We start from the raw sequence: 20,995 nt of genomic DNA, 5'->3' as shown, positions 1-20,995 counted from the left end.
TTAGAATTTAAAATAATTAAAATTATAATTATTTACGATTTTGAATAATTTAAATTTTAATTAATTTTATTATTGAGTAAATATAATTTTAAATAATTATAATTTAGAATAATTAAAATTTTAGTTATTAACGATTTAAAATAATTTTAATTTTAATTAATTTTATTATTGAGCAAATATAAATTTAAATAATTATAATTTAGATTAATTAAAATTTTATTTATTTATGATTTTGATAAATTTTAATTTTAATTAATTTTATTATTGAGTAAATATAAATTTAAATAATTATAATTTGAAATAATTATAATTTTGAATAATTATAAATTTAGTTATTTACGATATTGAATAATTTTAATTTTAACTAATTTTTTATTGAGTAAATATAATTTCAAATAATTATAATTTTGAATAATTAAAATTTTAGTTATTTACCATTTTGAATAATTTAAATTTTAATTAATTTTATTATTCAGTAAATATAAATTTAAATAATTATAATTTTGAATAATTAAAATTTTGGTTATTTATGATTTTTGAATAATTTAAATTTTAATTAATTTTATTATTGAGTAAATATAATTTTAAATAATTTTAATTTTGAATAATTTTAATTTAAATTAATTTAATTATTGAGTAAATATAAATTAACCACCTATAATCTAATATTAGTAATCAATATCACTTTTTACAAAATAAAATAAATATAAAAAAATTAAAATATTCCTCAAACAATTAAATAAATATAAAAAAAATCAAATATACATAAACACTCAACCATAAAAAAATAAAAAAAAAATTTAAATCAATAAAAATTAAAAATATTCATTCAAAAATATAAAACAAACACACAATAAATAAATAGTAAACTTAAACAAATAATAATTAAAACATACAAAAGTATAAACAAAAAATAAATATCCATGTAAATAAAAGTTAAATAAATAATATAAATAAATAATAAATAAAACATAAGTTATTATTCAAACCGTAACAAAATTATAAATTACAAAATAAAATAAATTAAAATATTACTAAGTCTAAAAGCATGGAAGTAGAAAAGTGAAAGAAAAAAGAAAAAAGATAACTTAGTATAGCGAAGTGGAAAACTGAAAAAGAAAAAATAAAGAAAAAACAAAGCTTAGCCATCTACGGAAGTGGAGTGGAAAAGTGAAAAAAAAAATAAAAAAAAAAGCATGGTAGAACATAGAAAGCATCGGAAGTGGAAAAAAAAAGAAAAACAAGATAAACCATTAACTACGGAAATGGAAAAAATTTACTCACCACACTACTTACCAAACAAATACTCGACTTCCGGGCGAAATATTCACTTTAAAACCAGAAGTCCACTTCCGTAACACTATAAACATTTTACTTCACCGGAAGTCCACTTCCGATTTAATCATACACTTTCGGAAGTTGACTTTCGTTTCACACATACATTTTCGGAAGTCGACTTCCGTAGAAGGAAAAAAATTATTTGATTTTCATAAAATTTCACTTGTCTCCGGAAGTCGACTTCCGTTTTACATATACACTTCCGAAAGTCGACTTCCGTATATGGAAAAAATAACTTGAGTTCTGCATGACACTTCCGTAAATAAAAATGACTTCATGAAATATTAAAAATGCACCAACATTTATCTCACGCATAAACTTATCAAATATAAACTTCTATTCTAAATGTGCGTACCTCTTTTTCTGAGAAGAAATGAAGCAAATGGAATTTCACACCTCAACCACGAAATTTTTTGCAGTGAAAGTGAAAGTAAGTGTAAGTGAAACTGAAGAGGGGTGCATGGTATATAAACGACTGGCCGGTAATTAATTCAGGCAGCCAACTAACTCTGCCATTCATAATTGCGTCTACCTAATTAAACTTTTTTTTTATTTAATTTTCCAAGGGCATAAATGGAAGAGCATGAATATTTGGAGGTGCAGAAGAAATATTGGGGGTGCAGGAAGAAACCCCCTAATAGGAAATAATTGGACTGAATTATCCGGATTTGATAAAAGCCCACCGAGTCCGTCTTACACACAACGGTTATGTGTGGGTTTTCTTTTTTCTTCCTTTTGACGGTTAAAAAAAAACAGAAGTATGATTTATATTACTTTTTGTACATGTATGTGCTTTTTTAACCTGTGATTATTTTTTAAACTTGGTTTAAATACTTTTTCATGTGATTATTAATGTCAGTTAATACTTCTTACAAAAATTGAAACAAAATGTTATGAAGAAATTATAATAATCAGAACCAATATTTGCATTAACCTCACATTAAAAACATCAATCAAGATATTTATGAAAATAAGTTCTTCTACCTATCAACCAACAAAGGAAGAACTTGGAAAATAACACCAAAAATGTTGTGGACATGGCCGAGTAATAATGGGTACAATAGGTATATAACAACAAGGAAGATAAGCACTAATCATAGGACACTAATCATAGGAGTTTGATGCATGGACACAATAAGGGGCCTTCTCCCTGCACCTCCAAGAGTTCTCTTGTACCCCAAAATTGACGTTTATGCCCTTATTTAATATACCGTGAGAATGGGTGAAAGTGGGTAAGGACGCAGTACATTTCATTTACTGCGTCAACATCCCTGCACCCCCAACGTTACTATTATTATTCGTTCTACTCCCGTTTGTTCTCCATGCCAGTGTCTGCTTTCATTAAAATTTTGCTCAGTTTCATTGTGGTCCGTGGTCTTGAGAGCTGTCCTTCATTTGTTCATTGTCTCTGTGGTGGTCCCTCTTCTGGTTTGTATGACTTTCAATTAATTTTTGTTAAGGAATCTTGTTTATTCTCTGGGTGTCTTAAGTTTGCATTGTGGTTATTGTGATTGAAGGTTGGTTTTTGAAGGAAGGTGGTTGTGAGTAACTGCGTTATCTCCTCTCCAAGTGGTACTTCCGTCAATCCAGGTTAGCCTTCATACCACCTTAAGTTGTTTTAAGTTGTTTCTGTTTGCTTCTGATGTGAAACGGAATTTGTTTTACGTTTGATAAACTATATAACGAAATGTTTTATAGAACGGATTCTCTAATGCGTTTCAAAATTTTACCAAACGGAATACAAAAGCTGGTTCACGATAAAAGTAAAAATGTATGGGAAACGGAATACAGAATCCGTTTCAAAATGTTATGAAACGGATTCTGTATTCTGTTTCATAAAATTGCACTTTTTTATGAAACGGAATACAGAAGTCGTTTCAAAACGTTATGAAACGGATTCTGTAATCCGTTTCCCATAAATTTTGATTTTCGCATCCATTACAAAATTATATATATATATATATATATATATATATATATATATATATATATATATATATATATATATATATATGTTCATGACTCATGTCCGTAGCTGGTTGTGAGGATGTTGTAAGTCACCTAATTTAAGAATACATTGGTGTTTTTGTTGTACGTTTGTTAGATGATAAATGAGAGTTGATAAGGAATCTGTTTCACAATATTTTATGAAACGGAAAGTGTATGCCGTTTCCCATAAATTATGATTTTTTCGCTTCCACCCCATTCATAAAAAAAATAACACCCTCACCCCATTACTTTTAAACCTTACTTTTAAACGTTAGTGGTAAATAAACCTTGCATAATAATATGTTCAAAATTACACCCACACACCCACACCCCATTTCTTTCTTCTTGATTCCAGTTCCACAACAATGTGCAAAGAAAAGAAGTCGTGAATAAGATTGGTGTAAGTGCTGTCCTCGTCTTAGAAATAGAATTGAATCACTTATTTCGTTCAAATTCCCGCTCCTTATTTGCATGGATGTTTTGTCCGACATACCAAACACTTGAACATCAAATAGAAACCAAAATTTTGTTTTTCCAAACGGATTACATAATCCGTGTCTTAAAGATGTGAAACGGAATTTGTAACCCGTTTCACCAATTTGCCTGTCCTTTTCTCTCAAATGTGTTTTTGGATCCGTTTCATATGTTTGTGAAACGGAATAGGTATTCCGTTTCATACTTGGATTTTGTGTGTTGGTGTGTATATTGTGTTATTGGTGAAATTTTAATGTGAATGAATGTATACTGTGTGATTGGTGAATTTTCTAACGTAAATCATGCAATGAATATCATGATGCAATTAGTTTTCAATTTTTGATACGTTTTGCATTCACTCGTTTTTTGTGATACGTGTTGCATTCTTTATGCATTTATGTGGTTACCCTGGATGGGTTATTTACGTATTAAAATTTCTTTTCTTATTATAGTTCATTATGGAAGATCATCATTTTAGTTATTTGAGTTTCTTGGATTCTCAAGCGGAATCTCAGCTAAATTGTAGTCTCATGTCAGAGTTTTCTGATTTTGTTCATGATATCTGCGAACAAGATTATACATCTCATTTTACAACCGATGATATTTTCGCAACACGTGAAGATTTAATTAAATGGGTTAGAGGGGTTGCTTATAATCTTGGATTTGTCGTTATTATTCTAAGATCGGATAAATATAATGGACAACCAGGAAGAAAGACCCGTGTATTATTAGGTTGTGAAAGAGGTGGAAAGTATAGAAAATGCAAGTGTGATGTAGAACCGAGTTTATCTGGGACAAGAAAATGTGATTGTCCCTTTAGATTGAGAGGGAGACCCATCTGTCAAGGGGAGGGATGTGTGTTGAACGTAAAATGTGGTTACAATAATCACGATGTCTCTTCTACTCTAGTTGGTCACCCCTATGCGGGTAGGTTGAAGTCTACTGAACAGTCGTTGCTTGTTGATATGACCAAAAGTCAAGTAAAACCTGCAAATATACTTCTCACTCTGAAAGAAAAAGATGATTGTAATGTTACAACTCTGAAGCAAGTGTATAATGCAAGATATAGGTACAAACGTTCAATAAGAGGTTCAAGAACTGAGTTACAACAGTTAATGTTGATGTTGGAACGTGATCACTACATCCATTTTAGTAGATGTCTTGATGAATCTGATGTGGTAAGCGATTTGTTCTGGACCCATCCTGATGCTGTGAAGTTGTTAAATTCATTCAATATTGTGTTCTTAATGGATAGTACCTATAAAACCAACAAATATCGGTTGCCATTACTTGAGATTGTTGGTGTGACCTCAACAGGATTAACTTTCTCAGCCGCTTTTGCATTTTTATGTAGTGAAAAGCAAAATAATTTCATTTGGGCTCTTGAAAGGCTAAGAGGTCTGTTTATGACGTCCGAGGGTGGTCCACAAGTCATTGTAACTGATAGGGATCTTGCTCTAATGAATGTTGTTGGCATTGTGTTCCCTGAGTGTTATCATCTTCTATGTCGTTTCCACATTCAAAAAAATGTGCAGGCAAAGTGCAAAATGCTAGTAAATTCTGTTGATGCATGGGATGTTGTATTGCAAGCCTGGGAGAATGTCATGGACTGTGAAGATGAATTAAAGTTCAACGAGTGTGTTCATCGTCTTGAGCTTGTTTGCCAGCCGTGACCTGTATTCTTTGAATATGTTAACGACTCGTGGATCATTCCTTACAAGAAATTCTTTGTGAAGGCATGGACTAACAAAGTTATGCATTTGGGGAATACAACATCAAACAGGTATATTTGCATTTTGCTATTAATTAAATTTATTTATTAATGGTTTATATGATTTCCTTGTATAATTTGTACTAGGGTTGAGTCTGCTCACTGGAGTCTGAAGAAAGTTCTTAGAAGTAGTATGGGAGACCTTTGTTCGTGTTGGGATGGAATTCACAACGTTATTATCTTGCAACATAACGAAATTAAAGCGTCTTTTGAAAGAAGTATAAATCTTATCAGTGACTCTTACAAGGCATTGAATTATAGAAGATTAGTGGGAAATATTTCTAGATGTGCCTTAGAACTCCTTGCTCCAGAGTTGGAAAGAGTAAAGAAGATTGGATTCGATAGTAGTCGTTGTGGCTGCATTTTCAAACAAACTTATGGTCTACCATGTGCGTGTGAATTAGCACGATATGATCCTGAGATTATTCCTCTCCAAGAAATTCATGTGATGTGGACTAGGTTGAGCTTCTCCAATGTCTCGTCTTCACAATCTGAAGGGCAATTATCTATTCAGAGGGAGGTTGATCTACTGCTTAATCTTTTCAAAGAAGTTGATATTGCAGGAAAAGTGACCATAAAACATAAATTACTCGACATAGTTTGCCCTTCCATGGCATCCATGTTACCACCACCAAGTAAAGTTAAGACGAAAGGTGCAGCTAAGAGTCATAGATCAAAGAAGTCAACCAAACGTGATCCCTCCTATTTTGAGCATGTGGACGCCTTCATTGAGTCCTCAAGACAAGACACATGTGTTGCAAAAACAGAAAACAAGCTGAAGAGCAAACGTATAATTTAAGAGAAAGTAATACCCATGCTAGAACAGTTCAATCCTGTTTTTCATCCTCATATACTCGATGTTGTCGATGTTGTGGCGGACGGTCATTGTGGATATAGATGCATTGCTGCATTGTTGGGTATGAGTGAGGAGTCGTGACCTCTAATCAGACATGATCTATACAAAGAACTTAGTCAATGGCGAGATGAATATGCAACATTAGTTGGAGGCTATGATCGTCTGGAAGAACTGAGAAAGTCTTTGCTAGTTCAATCACCATCAGGGGTATAACTTCTATACACCAATGTTAAAATTTATGTATTACAAGTTTTTTATGATTTTGTTTTATTATAATCTAATTAATTATATACAGGCTAATCGAGACAAGTGGATGACTATACCAGACATGGGGTATGCGATTGCTAATCGGTATAATGTAATCCTCGTGTGCTTGTCATCAGTTCAGAATTTGACGATATTTCCACTTCGTACATCCTCACCTATTTCGCAAAGTCAACATCGACTAATTTGTATCGGACATGTTTACAATTCTCATTTTGTGCAGGTATATATGTTTATATATATATATATATATTATTTTTATAAAGAACTTTATTTCTCTATTGACTAATTGCGTATTTACAGGTTCGTCTACAAGAAGGCTGTCCATTACCGACAGTGGATATCATATCATCTAGCAATTGTTACCCAAAGGCAAAAGGGTGGGCATCATTTTATAGAGATAGGATGCAAGCATTCCTAGATTTACACATAGTGGATCGTAGTTATGTAGATCTCATGGAAGACTGATATTTGTTGATTGTATTAAGTATTTCACTGTTGTAGTTTGTAATTATTTTACCAATATATAAAATTCTAACTCCTTTGGCCAAGGGACGGAAATATTTTGGCCTCATTGCTAACATTAAATAACTTAATATAAAATACCATATATAGATGAAATATCTTAATATAAAATACCATATATAGATGAAATATCATAATATAAAATCCAATACAAATGTCAATTCTAACATCAAATACAAATAAATCGACTATCCAGACGTAGATGGTCGTCGACCTCGAACTCTACATCCTCCTCTAGTCTCTTCCTCTTCAACGCCATCTCGAGCCATCTGCAATAACTCATGAGTGCGATCCCAGGCTACTGTGCCCTCAGTAACGTCTCTACAGTCTATCATCCGCTGAAGACCACCTACAATGCGTTTCACGAGACCTTGTGATAATAACAAGTTAATGTCAAATATTAAAAGTTACTAATAATATGAACAACTAAATGTGTAACATACCAATAAACCACTGGAAGATGATGACAGTGACGTCCTCTGAACTGTTATGTCATCTGGCAAATTTCGATGAAGTCGGGACACAAGCACAAGGCTAGGTCGGTCGGCCTCAGCTCCACGTAAAATGTATGGATGGGAGACTCTCCTAAACCACTGCAAATATCCATCTGAACATGAAAAAGGAGTTGGTGCTTGGACCACTTGATGTACAACAAACTGCTTGTGCTTTTTTCCACCGATCATCAATAGCCTCAAAGTCCATCATGGGAACCGAACTAGGCGGTCGTGGAATAGGCTGGATGAAGCCAAATTGTCGCAACACACGCTCCGGCAAATGACGTTGTACGACGGTACCAACCCTCAGGAAGCCAGAAAACATGCCATGTGTTACAAGTTGTCGAGCAGCTCTATATGCTATATATGGGTTCCAAATCATCTCATCATATGTCAAGCCATCCAACTGGACTCTAACATCATCTATAGCGGAAATGGCGCGTCCAGTGACATAACGTAGAGCACGGGGTTCGGTCTCCACATATGTATCCCGTACTTGCTTCCTTCCCAATGTAGGGAAGTGCTCGTATATCCAAGCCTGTATCAAATAATATTTCATTTAACCATTGTCATATAAAACTAAAAACAAGTAAAATAAATAATAAAATGTTATATAAATGGGTACCTGCAGAAGAGGTAGATATCCAGCTAATTGCTTTGTATTTGCAAAGCTGGCATCTCCTAGCTGCTCATATAAGTGGACAAGAGCAGCAACTCCCCAACCATATGTACGACATGTGGAGAGATCTCTAAATAGCTCGAGATAATGTGTACGAACATAGGTGGCGCTTTTGTTAGCAAATATCGTGCACCCTACAAGGTGCAAAAGATATGCACGTGCAGCAAACTCCCATAGCTCGTTTTCACAACAGCTGTCATACAACTCTCTCAACTAGCTAAGTCGGACCTGTGCACCCCGACTTTGATTCAGCTCCACACAAGCCATGGCCCGGTCAACACCAAGAAGTGTCGTCAAAATCTCAACAGAATCTTCATATTCTAGATTTTCAGTGGAGCAAAAGTTTCCACTAATGGAAAGATGGAGAAGTGACCATACGTCATCCAAAGTGATGGTCATCTCCCCAATGGGTAGATGAAAAGTATTAGTTTCGGGATGCCATCTCTCCACGAAACCCAATACTAACCCAAGATCGATATATTCATATAAAATGTCGCACAAAGGCGATAATCCAGAAGCTAACACAAAAGGTGCAACATAAGGGTAAGGACGTCCTAATTTCTTCACTTTTTTGATATGGGAGACCACTTTCACAGCTCGATCCTAACAAAAGAAACAAAAAAGAATAAAAATACTTAAGAACAACAAAATTAAACCTATATAAAAACTTCTTACTGACCTGACCATCCCATATCATGCGTGCGTGCAACATGATCTTGGTACCGGGTCAATAAAGATGTATCATATGGACCACCAGGAAATCCTCCACCATCGTTATCAATCCCCTGCTCGTCCTCCTGAGGAACGTCAGAAACCTCATTCTCAACAATATCATCATGAATAACATTAGCCTCATGCTGACCCCTTCTACGAGCCGATGTTGTCGGTCTCTTTCGTGCACCACCCTGTCTCGAACTCTCGGGTGCATCATTTGAACCACGTCTAGATATATTTCCTCGTGTCCTAACCATATCTATAATAAAATAAAATACAAATTAATAAATAATAAATACTCGCCCTCATCTTTCCTTTTTTTTTCCTCGTAAAAACACTCTAAGTGCAGTAAGTGCAGGTTCAATTTCACAAATTGAAGACGGATCACAATCAAATTAATTACATGAAACGAATTTAAATAAAAAACATTAAACGCATTCAAGAAGTAAATCAGATGCTAAAATGAATTTCACATTTCATGGGAAAACCAAAAAACACAGCCAAAACGGATTCCAGGTTCCGTTTCAGTAGTGTGGGAAACGGCTTCCACAATCCGTTTCACCTAAGTTTCTAAAAAAAAAACAGGAAACGGATCCCACAATCCGTTTTGTAAAAAAAAAAAAAAAAGGGGAAACGGATTCCACAATCTGTTTCCTAAAAAAAAAAATACAGAAACGAATCTCACAATCCGTTTTGTAAAAAAAAAAAGCGGGAAACGGATTCCACAATCCGTTTCCTAAAAAAAAAACGGATTCCACAATCCGTTTTGGAAAAAAAAGGGGAAACGGATTCCACAATCCGTTTCCTAAAAAAAAAAATCACACGAAACGAATTCCACAATTCGTTTCCTTAAAAAAAACGCTGCAAAACCCTTCCTCTCAAATACACACCGCTCATCAACACAACCCACCTTCCAGGGCTATTTCCAAAGCAGGTTTAAGACAAAGCTACAACTAAAATCAATTAAAATAAAAATTTACACATGCACTGTACTAATATTAAAAAACCAGTAGTACTTAATTGTAAAAAATGGAGAAGCGGCGGGAAAGGATGAAAGGCGGTTGGCGACGCTGGGGAGAAGAATGGTGTGTGGAGGAGAAAAGGATGGCATGGGGAGAACAACTGCTTTGTGGGAGAAGAGGGAGAAGAGGGAGAAGGAGGATGGAGAGTGTGTGGAGGTGTGGAGGCATGGAGGTTGTGTGCAAGATAAAAGAACTTAGGTCAAAGATTCCAAGGGTGCAGGTGCAGGGAATCTGCTTTATTGGGGTGCGGGTGCAGGAGTTTTGGGGGTGCAGTGCGGTGAGGGGTGCAGGGGTATTTGGGAGTGCAGTGCGGTGAAAGAGAGAAAAGAGATAGTAACTTATTTTTTAACCATGTGTAAACATGGAAATAAAGTAGGTTTTGGGGTACAGGAGAGATTATTGGAGGTGCAGAGAGAAGCCCCCTACGATAAAGAGGAAAACATTCCAAAGTGGTTCCTTCTCCAAGGTTGGATCTTTGTTGATGAATAGCAGCATTTTCTTCTTTTGGCACCACCCTTTTTACCTCCACTTGTTTACCATACAAATCATGGAAGCTATTTTCCATCAACACATCTTCAACAGATTTTTCTGAATCAAATGTGATGAACCCAAATCCCCTAGGCCTGTGTGTTACACTGTCTTTCATCACCACTGCATCAGTTATTGTGCCAAATTTCTCAAAATATTCCTTAAACTCTGCTAGGGTTATGTATTCTACGAAAGTTAGAATACATGTAATCTATTTTGGAAAGAACAAGCTAAACTCTTTTTTTTTTCAGACATCATGTAGGAATCTTCTAGGACTTCACATGATACAACGTACATGTTTTCACAACCTTAAACAGCATTTGTGTTATTTAAGGCAAATTTATCTTCTAGGGTTTTTTCATCATCAACATAAACAGTATGAAGGTTATTTCAACATATATCGATTCTGAAAAATGAACAAAAGTAAAACAGCAGTGCTGTTCTGATCTAACAAAATTGTGGAATTGACAATGTTTTAACATTTCTAATAATAATAATTAAGTTTAGAGGTCTTGTTAATTAGTTATAGTATGGCATGCAAATAAATTAATTGAGATCCACACACAAATCCAAACCTTTCATGCAAAAATAAAAGGCAATGCATGAGAAATTAATTTGTCTTAAACAAGAATGTGTGGAAGATAACAATTATAATATTAGACATACAAATTGTGAACAAAGATTTTGAATTGTCCCTAAACCTTTTAAGTTTACTAAAGATATAAAAAAAAGATTTTTTTTTTTCTCCATGCCACTGACTTTAGTGATGATTCATTCAAGATAAACTAATCTATTTGTCATAGAATATTTTTTTCATCATAAACTTTTTTATCTAAAAAAATCATCAATATACTGATGAAAAAGAATATATTTTTTATTGTTTTTTTTCTTCAATGTCAATTAAAAATTAAAAATAAATACTTTTGAGATTATTTTTCTTTTTAATGTATACTAAAGTCAAAATAGATTTTCTTTTATTTTTTTATATTTATATAATATTAATTTTTTTTTCAATTCAGATTTGACCGATTAATAGTGATAGAATTTTAGATTATTCAATCAAAATCTTCATTTAAAGTAGCTTTCATTCTCTCCTATAATGCAATTTTTTTTTTATCTTGTCGATTTCTTTATATACATTTCATATGTATAATCATTTAAGAAATAGAAAGTTTGTGGTAACTTAACTAGTTGTGATGCTACGATTTCTAGGTTTGAGTTCTTGGAAACTATACAAAGATGTTATGTATTTTTAGAGTTATTTGCTTGCATAATAATAAGTTTGTTCGAAGCAAGAGAAGTTAATTCCAAAATGTTGTTGAAATAAAATCTTATCATAGAATAATTAATTTGCATAGAATAAACTAACATGAAATCATGTCACTTGAAAACTTTACGTGATTATTTGTTTAAATCTGAAGTCATTATCGAAACATAATTCCCTTTTATGCATTACCAGTTTTTGTGCTCTTCTCCAAACCATTCCTATTTCAAAGTTTAACCTTTTGGTATATGATATTGGGCCTTAATGAACTAAAAAAAATAGTTATAGGAGCCCAAAACGATTATAACTTTTGATAGTTAAGATTTGTATCAAAAAATTGTCTCAAAATACAATTTTCCTTGAAACTTTGAAATGATACAAATTGTTAATGTCAAATCTTGTTTAAATCTCTTGAACTCAAAACTCCATTTATAAACCTTATATCGTAGTTGTGTATTAAACTTAATCTCATAAATAAATAAATAAAAAGTAAGGTTTAGTAATGTTTTCTTATGTAATCATTGCTTCACGTGGCACTTTCCACAAATAGCAAGCCCAATAAGTGTTGGGCTAGGAATTCAATTTGAAGAAAAAAATAATAATGTATTCTTTTTATGTTTTCCATAAACGAACATTTCTTTGTCTTCTTGATGTTTCAAATCAAACCACTATTACTCTGTGATTAACTTAGCCAAGGGGATTGGTGAGTAACGTGGTTTAGAATAAAATAAAAATTTGGCACGAGAAACAATTTTTAGGGCATAAAAAAGTAAAAAATAAAAAAAAATGAAACAACTAAGATCCATTTGTTCTTGATTTTACCAATACTTTTCTTGAAGAAGATGTCTTCTCATTTTCTTGTTCCATAAACAATCCACGTACATAATACTCAGAGCTATGCTCCATCACCATAATCAAACATTTTCTCTGCCTAGGGTGTTGTGTTCTTTGAAACAATCTAGTAATAAAAAAAACATTGTTAATGGATGTCATGAGTACAACAACAGCTACAACTTTTTTTTTCTTCCCTATTGTTGGAGACCTAACAACAAGCAATAACTAAATGTTATTAATTAATTGATTAATGAATTGATTGATGGATGGGTGGAGTTGAACACACAACGTTGAAGTGCAATATTTTCCAAATGTTTTTGGATTTAAAAGTAAAAGTTAGTTTGGAAAGCAGGAAAAGGTAATTGAAAGTAGTGCAACGGTTGTTCTTGTTGTATCAAAACTAGGACCTGAATGTACCTTTGAATTCTCGCATATCGCAGTGGAACGTGTTCGTTTTTTTATCGTTTTTAATTATCGGTGCGGATTTGACATTTTATTTCGTTTTATAGAGTTTAGTTACAGTGAAACCGAAATTTATGAAGAGGTAGTGACATTTTTGTAATTTTATCTAACTATATTGTCTTGGATCTCTGAAAATTGATATAGTAAAGAGACTTTAGACCTCAGTTACAAAAGTACTTTTGATTGACTAGTCACTACGACGAAAAACTATTGCGAGCCATTGTGGCTAGAAACGCAAGCTCCTGATTTTTTACAAAATGGCTTCGCTTCACATTAGAACCGAGGCAGAAGAGTAGTTCTATGACTTCAGTTCACACCCGATACCAAAAGCTATCCTATTTTGGCATCGTTCTAATATGCCTCGGTTCTGGAATCGAGACAGAATATCAAAAACAACCGGGACCAAAAACCCTTACTACATTGGTGTATCGATAAATATTACTTGTTAGTTTTTATTATAAAGAGAATTAACTCATAATTTTTTTCATTTTGTTTGTTAACATATTTCTTCTTGCTAACATGTTGTTTTCGTTGAATGATATTGTAATCTTAGTAACAAGTTTATACAAAAATAATAAATGTATCATTAACAAAGATAAACTCTTACTTTAAGTGGAAAACTTATATGAAGAAGATTGGTTCAATAAATTTTGTTTTAAAGGTCTTAAACATATTGTATCATATTTAAGAGTAAGATACATGCAACATGATAATAACATACCTAATAATATGACATATAATAACGTATATAATATTATAACTCATCTCACTTCACGTTGAATGTTTCACATTATCAACTATAAATAAAATTAATTTATAATATATATATATATATATATATATATATATATATATATATTCATAGTTCCCTAAGATTTGGAAGATATATAGCAGTTCTTAAGAAAAAAATAATTCAAAGTTATTAGCACTCAATTAATATATTGCACATATAATTGAGTCGATCAATATGAATATGATTGAATAATTTATTTAAAATTTAAATAAATAGTTGCCTTCTTCAAATTATTAAACGATAGAAATAAGAATTGAATGAGTAAATTTAATAGTTGAAGAAGAGAACAATTATTGAGGCAAATATCCCTATCCTGCAACAATTATTAAAACTTTTCTGTCGGGGAGGAGGGAAAAACTTTTTTCATTCGTTTTATTTATAAAACCAGAAGAAAAACATCTATTTAAATTCCATTAATACACACATCTATAGAGAGAAAAAAATACACATAAAAAACTAAAAGGGTTACACAAAATGTCGATCTGCATTATCTATTTATAGTTTATTTATATATATAAAAAATGCAATATTCTCAAATTACATAATTCGTAATTTACATATTATAACTTTGTCACATAATTCATAATTTATACGTAATTCGTAATTCCTCGTGTACTGTTGATCTTATTTCTAGTTTATTATTATTCCACTCTTTCATCTTATTTTAATTATTGTGAATATTAGTACCACCCATATTACGTGGAATTGTGTCTAAGAAATTTAGACTTAACAATTTTTAAATGGAGTATGTCACAATTTATATTTTTAATCTTTTAATTATTCAAACATTATAAATTACAAAAGTATACCTTAGCATTTGAGTTTTTAGGCACAATACTGTAATTTATTTGATCTGTCTTGTAAATTAGTGTAAATAAAGCTTAAATTTGTGACTGGCATGTTGGAAGTCACACATCAACTAAAGATAAGACCAATTAACAATATATAAATAGGGTGCAAAACTTATCTTACAAGTCGATTTTGTGATGTTGAGTTAGACTTAAACTCCACTTTTAACATGACAAAAAAACAAAATTAATTTTAGTAAATTTTAAAATTAATACATGTATTTACAAAATGAACAACATTACAAGATATAGTTAATCCAAAAATTCTAACTCTCCCAAAATTTGAAATCTTAGACCTTAAACTTTGACATTTACGTGAATAATTGTATTTTATTTTTCTCTTGTTATTACTACTACACTATCACTACTATTAAAGTGGGAAAAAGGATGAGTAATACTAATAATAATATTCTATCAAAACTTATGACTCAAATTCAACCTAATAATATCTGGATTACCAAAAACACGAATGAATTAGTAGTGTTACAGTTTTACCCTTTTGAAAAAGTAATTAATTTGTATTTATGTTTGGTTAAAAAGAGATAGAAAGAGAGAATTGGGAGAAGTGGTTGTGTTGTGTCTGGGGGAGTGAGGCAGAGTGAGAGAGAGAGAGGGTGTGGGGCCCACGAGCAATAAAGGGGCGTTAGATGTACGAAAAAGGGTGAGACGAATAGGACAAGCATAAATGATAAGTGGGCCCCAGCCCAAACCTGTCGGCCGAGGGGAGGCGAACCTCTTCCTTCTCTTTAAGCCCAACAAACCTTTCTCTTCCTCACTCACTCTCTCTTATCTCTTTTTTTTTTTTTCAATTTTTTTTTTCCTTTTCTTATCTCCTTTCCCCATACCTTCACCATCTCTCACTTTCCCTACCTTCTTTTTTTATACACATACAATGAAAATAATACAATTCTATTTCTAACAATACATATCGTATCATATCATGCAACTTCAAAATCTCTTCCTATAACTAAAATTGGATATCTTTTTTTCCCATTCATTTAATGGAAGTGATATTTAAGAAACCTGAACAAAATTACATTACTGATTTTTTTTTTTTTGCATAGTATAAACAGAAAGTATGAATTTTTAAAACCTTTTTTTTGCCATAAAAAGGTGCGTGAGGATGTGTAAAAAATTGAAAAAAAAAATAATTATTATTTGAGAATTGAAGATAGAATACATAAGAGTTAATTTTAAAGAAAAATAAGAAGAGGGTACATATACATAGAAAACTGGGCTTATTATTTTAAGGACACGTGGCAAAAGAAGGACCACAGTGTCTGTGTTTGATGAGGCGTCAATGTCATTGTACCACAGCACCTCTCCATTCTCCATCCCTCTGTACCCAACTTCACCACGTTTCACTTCATCACAACCCCACATCATAATGCTCACAATTAAACAAACCTAATCATCAATACAAATTCCATTTTAACACAAATCTCTTCATTATGATTATTTTAAGTAAATAAATTATGACAGAGGAATTAATTTAATTGTTTGTAAAATATGGTTTTGAATAACTTAATTTTGTTATGATATGAGAATTGCGAAGTTGTTTTTTTTTTTTTGTTCTTGTAGCGTGATGTAACAAGAATAGAATCATTTCTTTTTTTCCATTAGAGCATGAATGATGAGAGAGAGTGCAGGAGTGGATCCAGTTCCATCCTTAAGGAAGCAGCAACCAAATGAGAGAAGAAGTTTGAGTTGAGTGATGACAGTCCCATGGAAATTGAAGTGTGTCTAAAGTTTAATGTGGATATATATACATGGGAAAGAGATTCCCTCTCAACTCACATCAACTGTGGGGGACTGCAAATATCCAACACGACAATTATACTTTAATAAACTTTTTTTACTCACTTTTAATCCATCACATTAATTATTCTTGGATCATCATATCACATCATTAAAAAAATTAAAATAGACAATCTAATGATGATAAAATAATAGGTTAAGAGTGAATAAAAAAAATGTTAAAATATCATTATCATATCCGTTAATACATCTCTATTTTCATTTCACTTAAAATAAATTATCACACCCTAATATTTTCTTAACAAAACAAATATAACAAAAATTATATTATCTCCATCTATTCACCCTCTCACAAAGCCAACTTTTAGCAACATGTTTCAACAATTAGATAAATTACACTTATTTTTTTAGGGTTTAGGGTAGTTAGGAATTTGATTCATTTTAGTTTTTATAAGTTTTTTTACTCAATTGAGTTTTTATTATTTTAAAAAGAATTAATGTGATCTTTTATTTTTATTTTTATTTTTAAAAACTTAAATATATTTTTAGTTTCTAAATTTTGTTGTAAAATTTAAATTTGTCTCTATCATAAATTTTGAAACAATTTAATTCTCTAAGTTAAAAAAATGAATACATATAGTCATTCTAACTCAATTATGTTATTAACTACGATTCAAGATGGTGTTCAAATTGTTTACATTATTTTAACATGTTTAAACTCGGATATTAACCTAGAACACCGTTTAACAAGCCAAAAACAATTAACACTATTAGGTTAAAATGATCATATTCATTCTTTTTTAAGTTTGGACAAAAATGTATCAAAGTTTGGGACATAGACGAATTACAATTTTACATCCAAGTTTAAGGAACAAAAACATATTTAACACTTTTAAAAACACTCAATTTGGTAATTTTCATTAATTTTACATTAACCCAATTTGAAAGATGCCTCATATTAGCCATCTTCTACCTCGAGATCCTTCTAATTTTACACATGACATCTTTTAAATTTTGACACGTGACACATTTCAAACAATTTGACATGTAACACTTTCTAAATTTTAACACCTGACACCTTCCAAATACCATTAAGGTCAGTTTAACATAAGAACCGAATTTACTCCATTAGAAAAATATTAGGACTCAATTGAATAAAAATAATATAAAAAACAAAATGAATTATAAATCTAAATATAAAGACCGAATTACTAATTACTCGTATTTCTTTCTATCTTTTTTATTTGGATTAAGTATGTTTTTAGTCATTGAACTTTGACCCAAAATTGGAATTCGTCCCTGATCGAAACTTTGATAAATTTTGGTCCCTAAACTTTAAAAATGAATGAATATAATCCTTTTAACCCAATTTTGTTAACCTTTTTTTAGGTTTCGAACGCATTTCTCAATGCATATTGAGCCGAAAATTTGTCAAATGGCGTAAACAACTTCAATATTTAATGAGAAATGCGTTCGAAATCTAAAAAAAAAAGTTAACAAAATTGGATTCAAAGGATTATATTCATTTATTTTTAAAGTTTAGGGACCAAAATTTATCAAAGTTTCGACCAGGGACGAATTCCAATTTTGGGCCAAAGTTCAAGGACTAAAAATATACTTAATCCTTTTTATTTATCATAGGAAAGATTGAAAAATCCAATAGACTTATATTTTTTAAGAGTTTTAATTCAGAAAACTTCTTCATTAAAAAAAAAAAAAGAATGCAAGTAGAGTAGTTTGTAAAGAAAGGAATTTATTTGATAATTTAGTGTAAAGAATTGAAGTATGTATGAAGTGTTTGTGGAATAACGGGTAGGCTTATAATAAGAAGGATCCCCACATAGCAATTGTTGGAACAGATTCCTTGCGTGGTGTCAGAAAGTTATGGCCCTTTGGATCAACGTTGTTGCATTGCATGCTGTCATTTATTGACAGAATTTTTCCTCTTATTTCCCTTACATTCTACCACCCACACCAAAACAGAAAAAAGATAAACAAATGTTCATCATCAACCTCCACAAACTCCAACCTTTCTCCATTTGTTTCTTCAATTATTTGCTGTTCATGCCACCCCAATTCAAATTCCTACCTAATAATAAGAATGTCGCATAACAAACAACAAAACTACATATGCTCCTACCAACACTACACAAACTGTACATAAACAACCGCTCACTATTTTTTATTCCATCATACACTTTTTTAACAACCCAACACACAGAACTATGAATTAGTAAAAAAGTTTATGTTTAATTAGTAATTTAAGTTTATACTTACACATTTGATTTGTTTTAATTCTTTTTTTATTTAATTGATTTTTTTTTTAAAGATTCAATATGACTTGTTCCGTTAAATTGATGTTAATATTATTTGAAAGTTAAAACTTTTGTTAAGAAGTAAACTTTATGTGTAAATCAACTCTACAAAACTGGCTTGTAAGATTATGTTTGCACTCACTTATATATGTGAATTGACATTTTTCTTTATTTGATGTGATACTATTAACACACCCCCTCACGTCAAGGTATATATGTTTTGAGCGTGAAACTAAACAATGGATGATTCAATAGTCGTACGATAGCAAATGAAAAAAATAAACTTAAGAAACAACAAATTTCACAAAATAGATTTTAGCACATGACTCTAATATCATGTTAAGAAATTAATTTTAAATCTAACTCATTCTCCAAAAATTGACTTATAAAGTGAGGTTTGCATCCACTTATATATTGTAAATTGATTTTATCTATAATTGATATGGAACTTTCAACCATTTTTTTTAATTTTAACACATGACATCTTCCAAACTATGTAACAGATCCAGATTTTGACATGTCTCGTCTTCCAAACGACATTAAAATTAATTTAACATAATGAATCCCATTAAACCTTTAAAAACCAAAACAAATAAAAAATCTAAATATAAAACCCAAATTACTGACTAAACTAAAATTTTAATACACATCATCACAATCGAATGTTTATAATTTTAATGGTTACAGAAGAAAAACCAATTAAACTTGAAAAAAAAATTTGAAATTTTCAAGTAATTCATTTCTCACAGCCGAAAATGGAAACAAGATAAAAAATAGGCTTCCAAAAAAAAAAAGATCGGCATCTCTTTCCTCCGTTCCCTCTCAAAGCTTGAGAATTTATTCAAAACTAGAAGAAGTCATTAAATGTGAGCATTAACTTCAAAGAAACAGAAAGCCATTTAAAGGAGAAATTAAAAAGGGAATAATAAAGGTAGAAAATGAAAAAGAAAAATAGTGAAAAAATAAATAAATATAGGTGAGGGTAGTAGGGGAGTATTGATTTTTATTGTCGGTTGAAAAAATTGCATGATTACTGAGACGAATGAAAAAAAATAAGAAAGCAATATTGTTGATAAGCATTGCCACAATCTACATCCACACCTTCTAACCATGTCCCACTGCTTAACTGTCTTTGTTTCTTTCTCCTATTTTGTTTTCAGTTTTCAAATTTAGCAGCATCCATCGCAATCACATTTTCTCTCACTTTTCTCTGTCGGTTCAAACACTACCAAATTCTATATCACATAATTATCTTCAAAGGAAACTAAGGTTTTCCTTATTATTCTCACACGTACTAAAACCTAGTTCCCTCTCTCTAGACACAATCCTTAATTATCTTAAAAAAACATCATTATCTCTAATCAACATCATTTGTCTGTGTTCTTAAACACAAGACATTGATTATGATTATGATTATGATTATGCAAAGGTTAGAAAAGAGAGAAGAGTAGATGATTATGATAATTGATTGGACCTAATAATTAGTAATGGTTGGTGTAGTTGATTGTGATGACAAGATTGGGTAAAACCCCATCCTGAGGAGACAATGGTAGTACAAAGAAATTAATGGACCCTTTAAAAGGCACTTCAATGGCGTGTTCTTAGAGCCACCACCACCTACATTCACATTTTTTGCTTAATTAAATACCAAGTAACAATCAGAATGCTCTCTCAAAAGTGACATTCACCTGTGTGTACTCCACCCAACATTCCCATATACACTACCTCTACCATTTTCCACAGTGCAAAATCAATAATACATCAACTCTCATATACTTTTATGCTATTTTTTATTTTATTTTTATTCTTAAATAATTGTTTTTGAAAGACCCTTTTATGTTATTATTTTCCAACAATGCCCTGCATATACTTTCTGTCATGAAATGCCTGCATTTGTAGTCTTTGATGTTCTAAAAACTGGTTCATATTTTTCGTTTACATCGAAACATTTATTATTTTGTTCTTTATTTACTCCGGGTGAATTGTATCAATGTTTATATTTGCATTAGATAAAAAAAATATTGAAAAAGAGTGAAATTGTTTTAATGAATTTGTTTTAACCAGTTC

The 20,995-nt window shown here is 31.3% G+C and overlaps 2 protein-coding genes across 2 annotated transcripts; one reads left to right on the top strand and one right to left on the bottom strand.

Moving 5' to 3' along the window:
* Positions 1-4,259: 4,259 nt before the first annotated feature.
* LOC114194227 lies at positions 4,260-6,371 on the top strand. Its single transcript, XM_028084340.1, has 3 exons — positions 4,260-5,017; positions 5,156-5,470; positions 5,660-6,371. Exons 1-3 carry the CDS (start codon positions 4,260-4,262, stop codon positions 6,369-6,371), a joined length of 1,785 nt encoding a protein of 594 aa, XP_027940141.1.
* Positions 6,372-8,603: 2,232 nt separating this feature from the next.
* On the bottom strand, positions 8,604-9,361 carry LOC114194226. Its single transcript, XM_028084339.1, has 2 exons — positions 9,070-9,361; positions 8,604-8,908 (listed from the first exon to the last, which is right to left on the bottom strand). The coding sequence occupies exons 1-2, from the start codon at positions 9,359-9,361 to the stop codon at positions 8,604-8,606; spliced, it is 597 nt and encodes a 198-aa protein (XP_027940140.1).
* Between the last annotated feature and the right edge of the window lie 11,634 nt (positions 9,362-20,995).

This window comes from Vigna unguiculata, chromosome 8 (genome assembly GCF_004118075.2).
Source record: "Vigna unguiculata cultivar IT97K-499-35 chromosome 8, ASM411807v1, whole genome shotgun sequence".
Lineage (NCBI taxonomy): Eukaryota > Viridiplantae > Streptophyta > Magnoliopsida > Fabales > Fabaceae > Vigna > Vigna unguiculata.
This window is presented reverse-complemented; position numbering and strand designations above follow the sequence as displayed.

Bases quoted from the DNA above. Each gene is read 5' to 3' on its own strand.
- LOC114194227 (XM_028084340.1), top strand. From the start codon at position 4,260: ATGGAAGATCATCATTTTAGTTATTTGAGTTTCTTGGATTCTCAAGCG. The intron at 5,018-5,155 runs GTTGTTAAATTC...ATTTTTATGTAG, and splicing joins ACCCATCCTGATGCTGTGAA to TGAAAAGCAAAATAATTTCA. The intron at 5,471-5,659 runs GTGACCTGTATT...AATTTGTACTAG, and splicing joins CTTGAGCTTGTTTGCCAGCC to GGTTGAGTCTGCTCACTGGA.
- LOC114194226 (XM_028084339.1), bottom strand. From the start codon at position 9,361: ATGGTTAGGACACGAGGAAATATATCTAGACGTGGTTCAAATGATGCA. The intron at 8,909-9,069 runs GTCAGTAAGAAG...CTTTTGTGTTAG, and splicing joins GCATGATATGGGATGGTCAG to CTTCTGGATTATCGCCTTTG.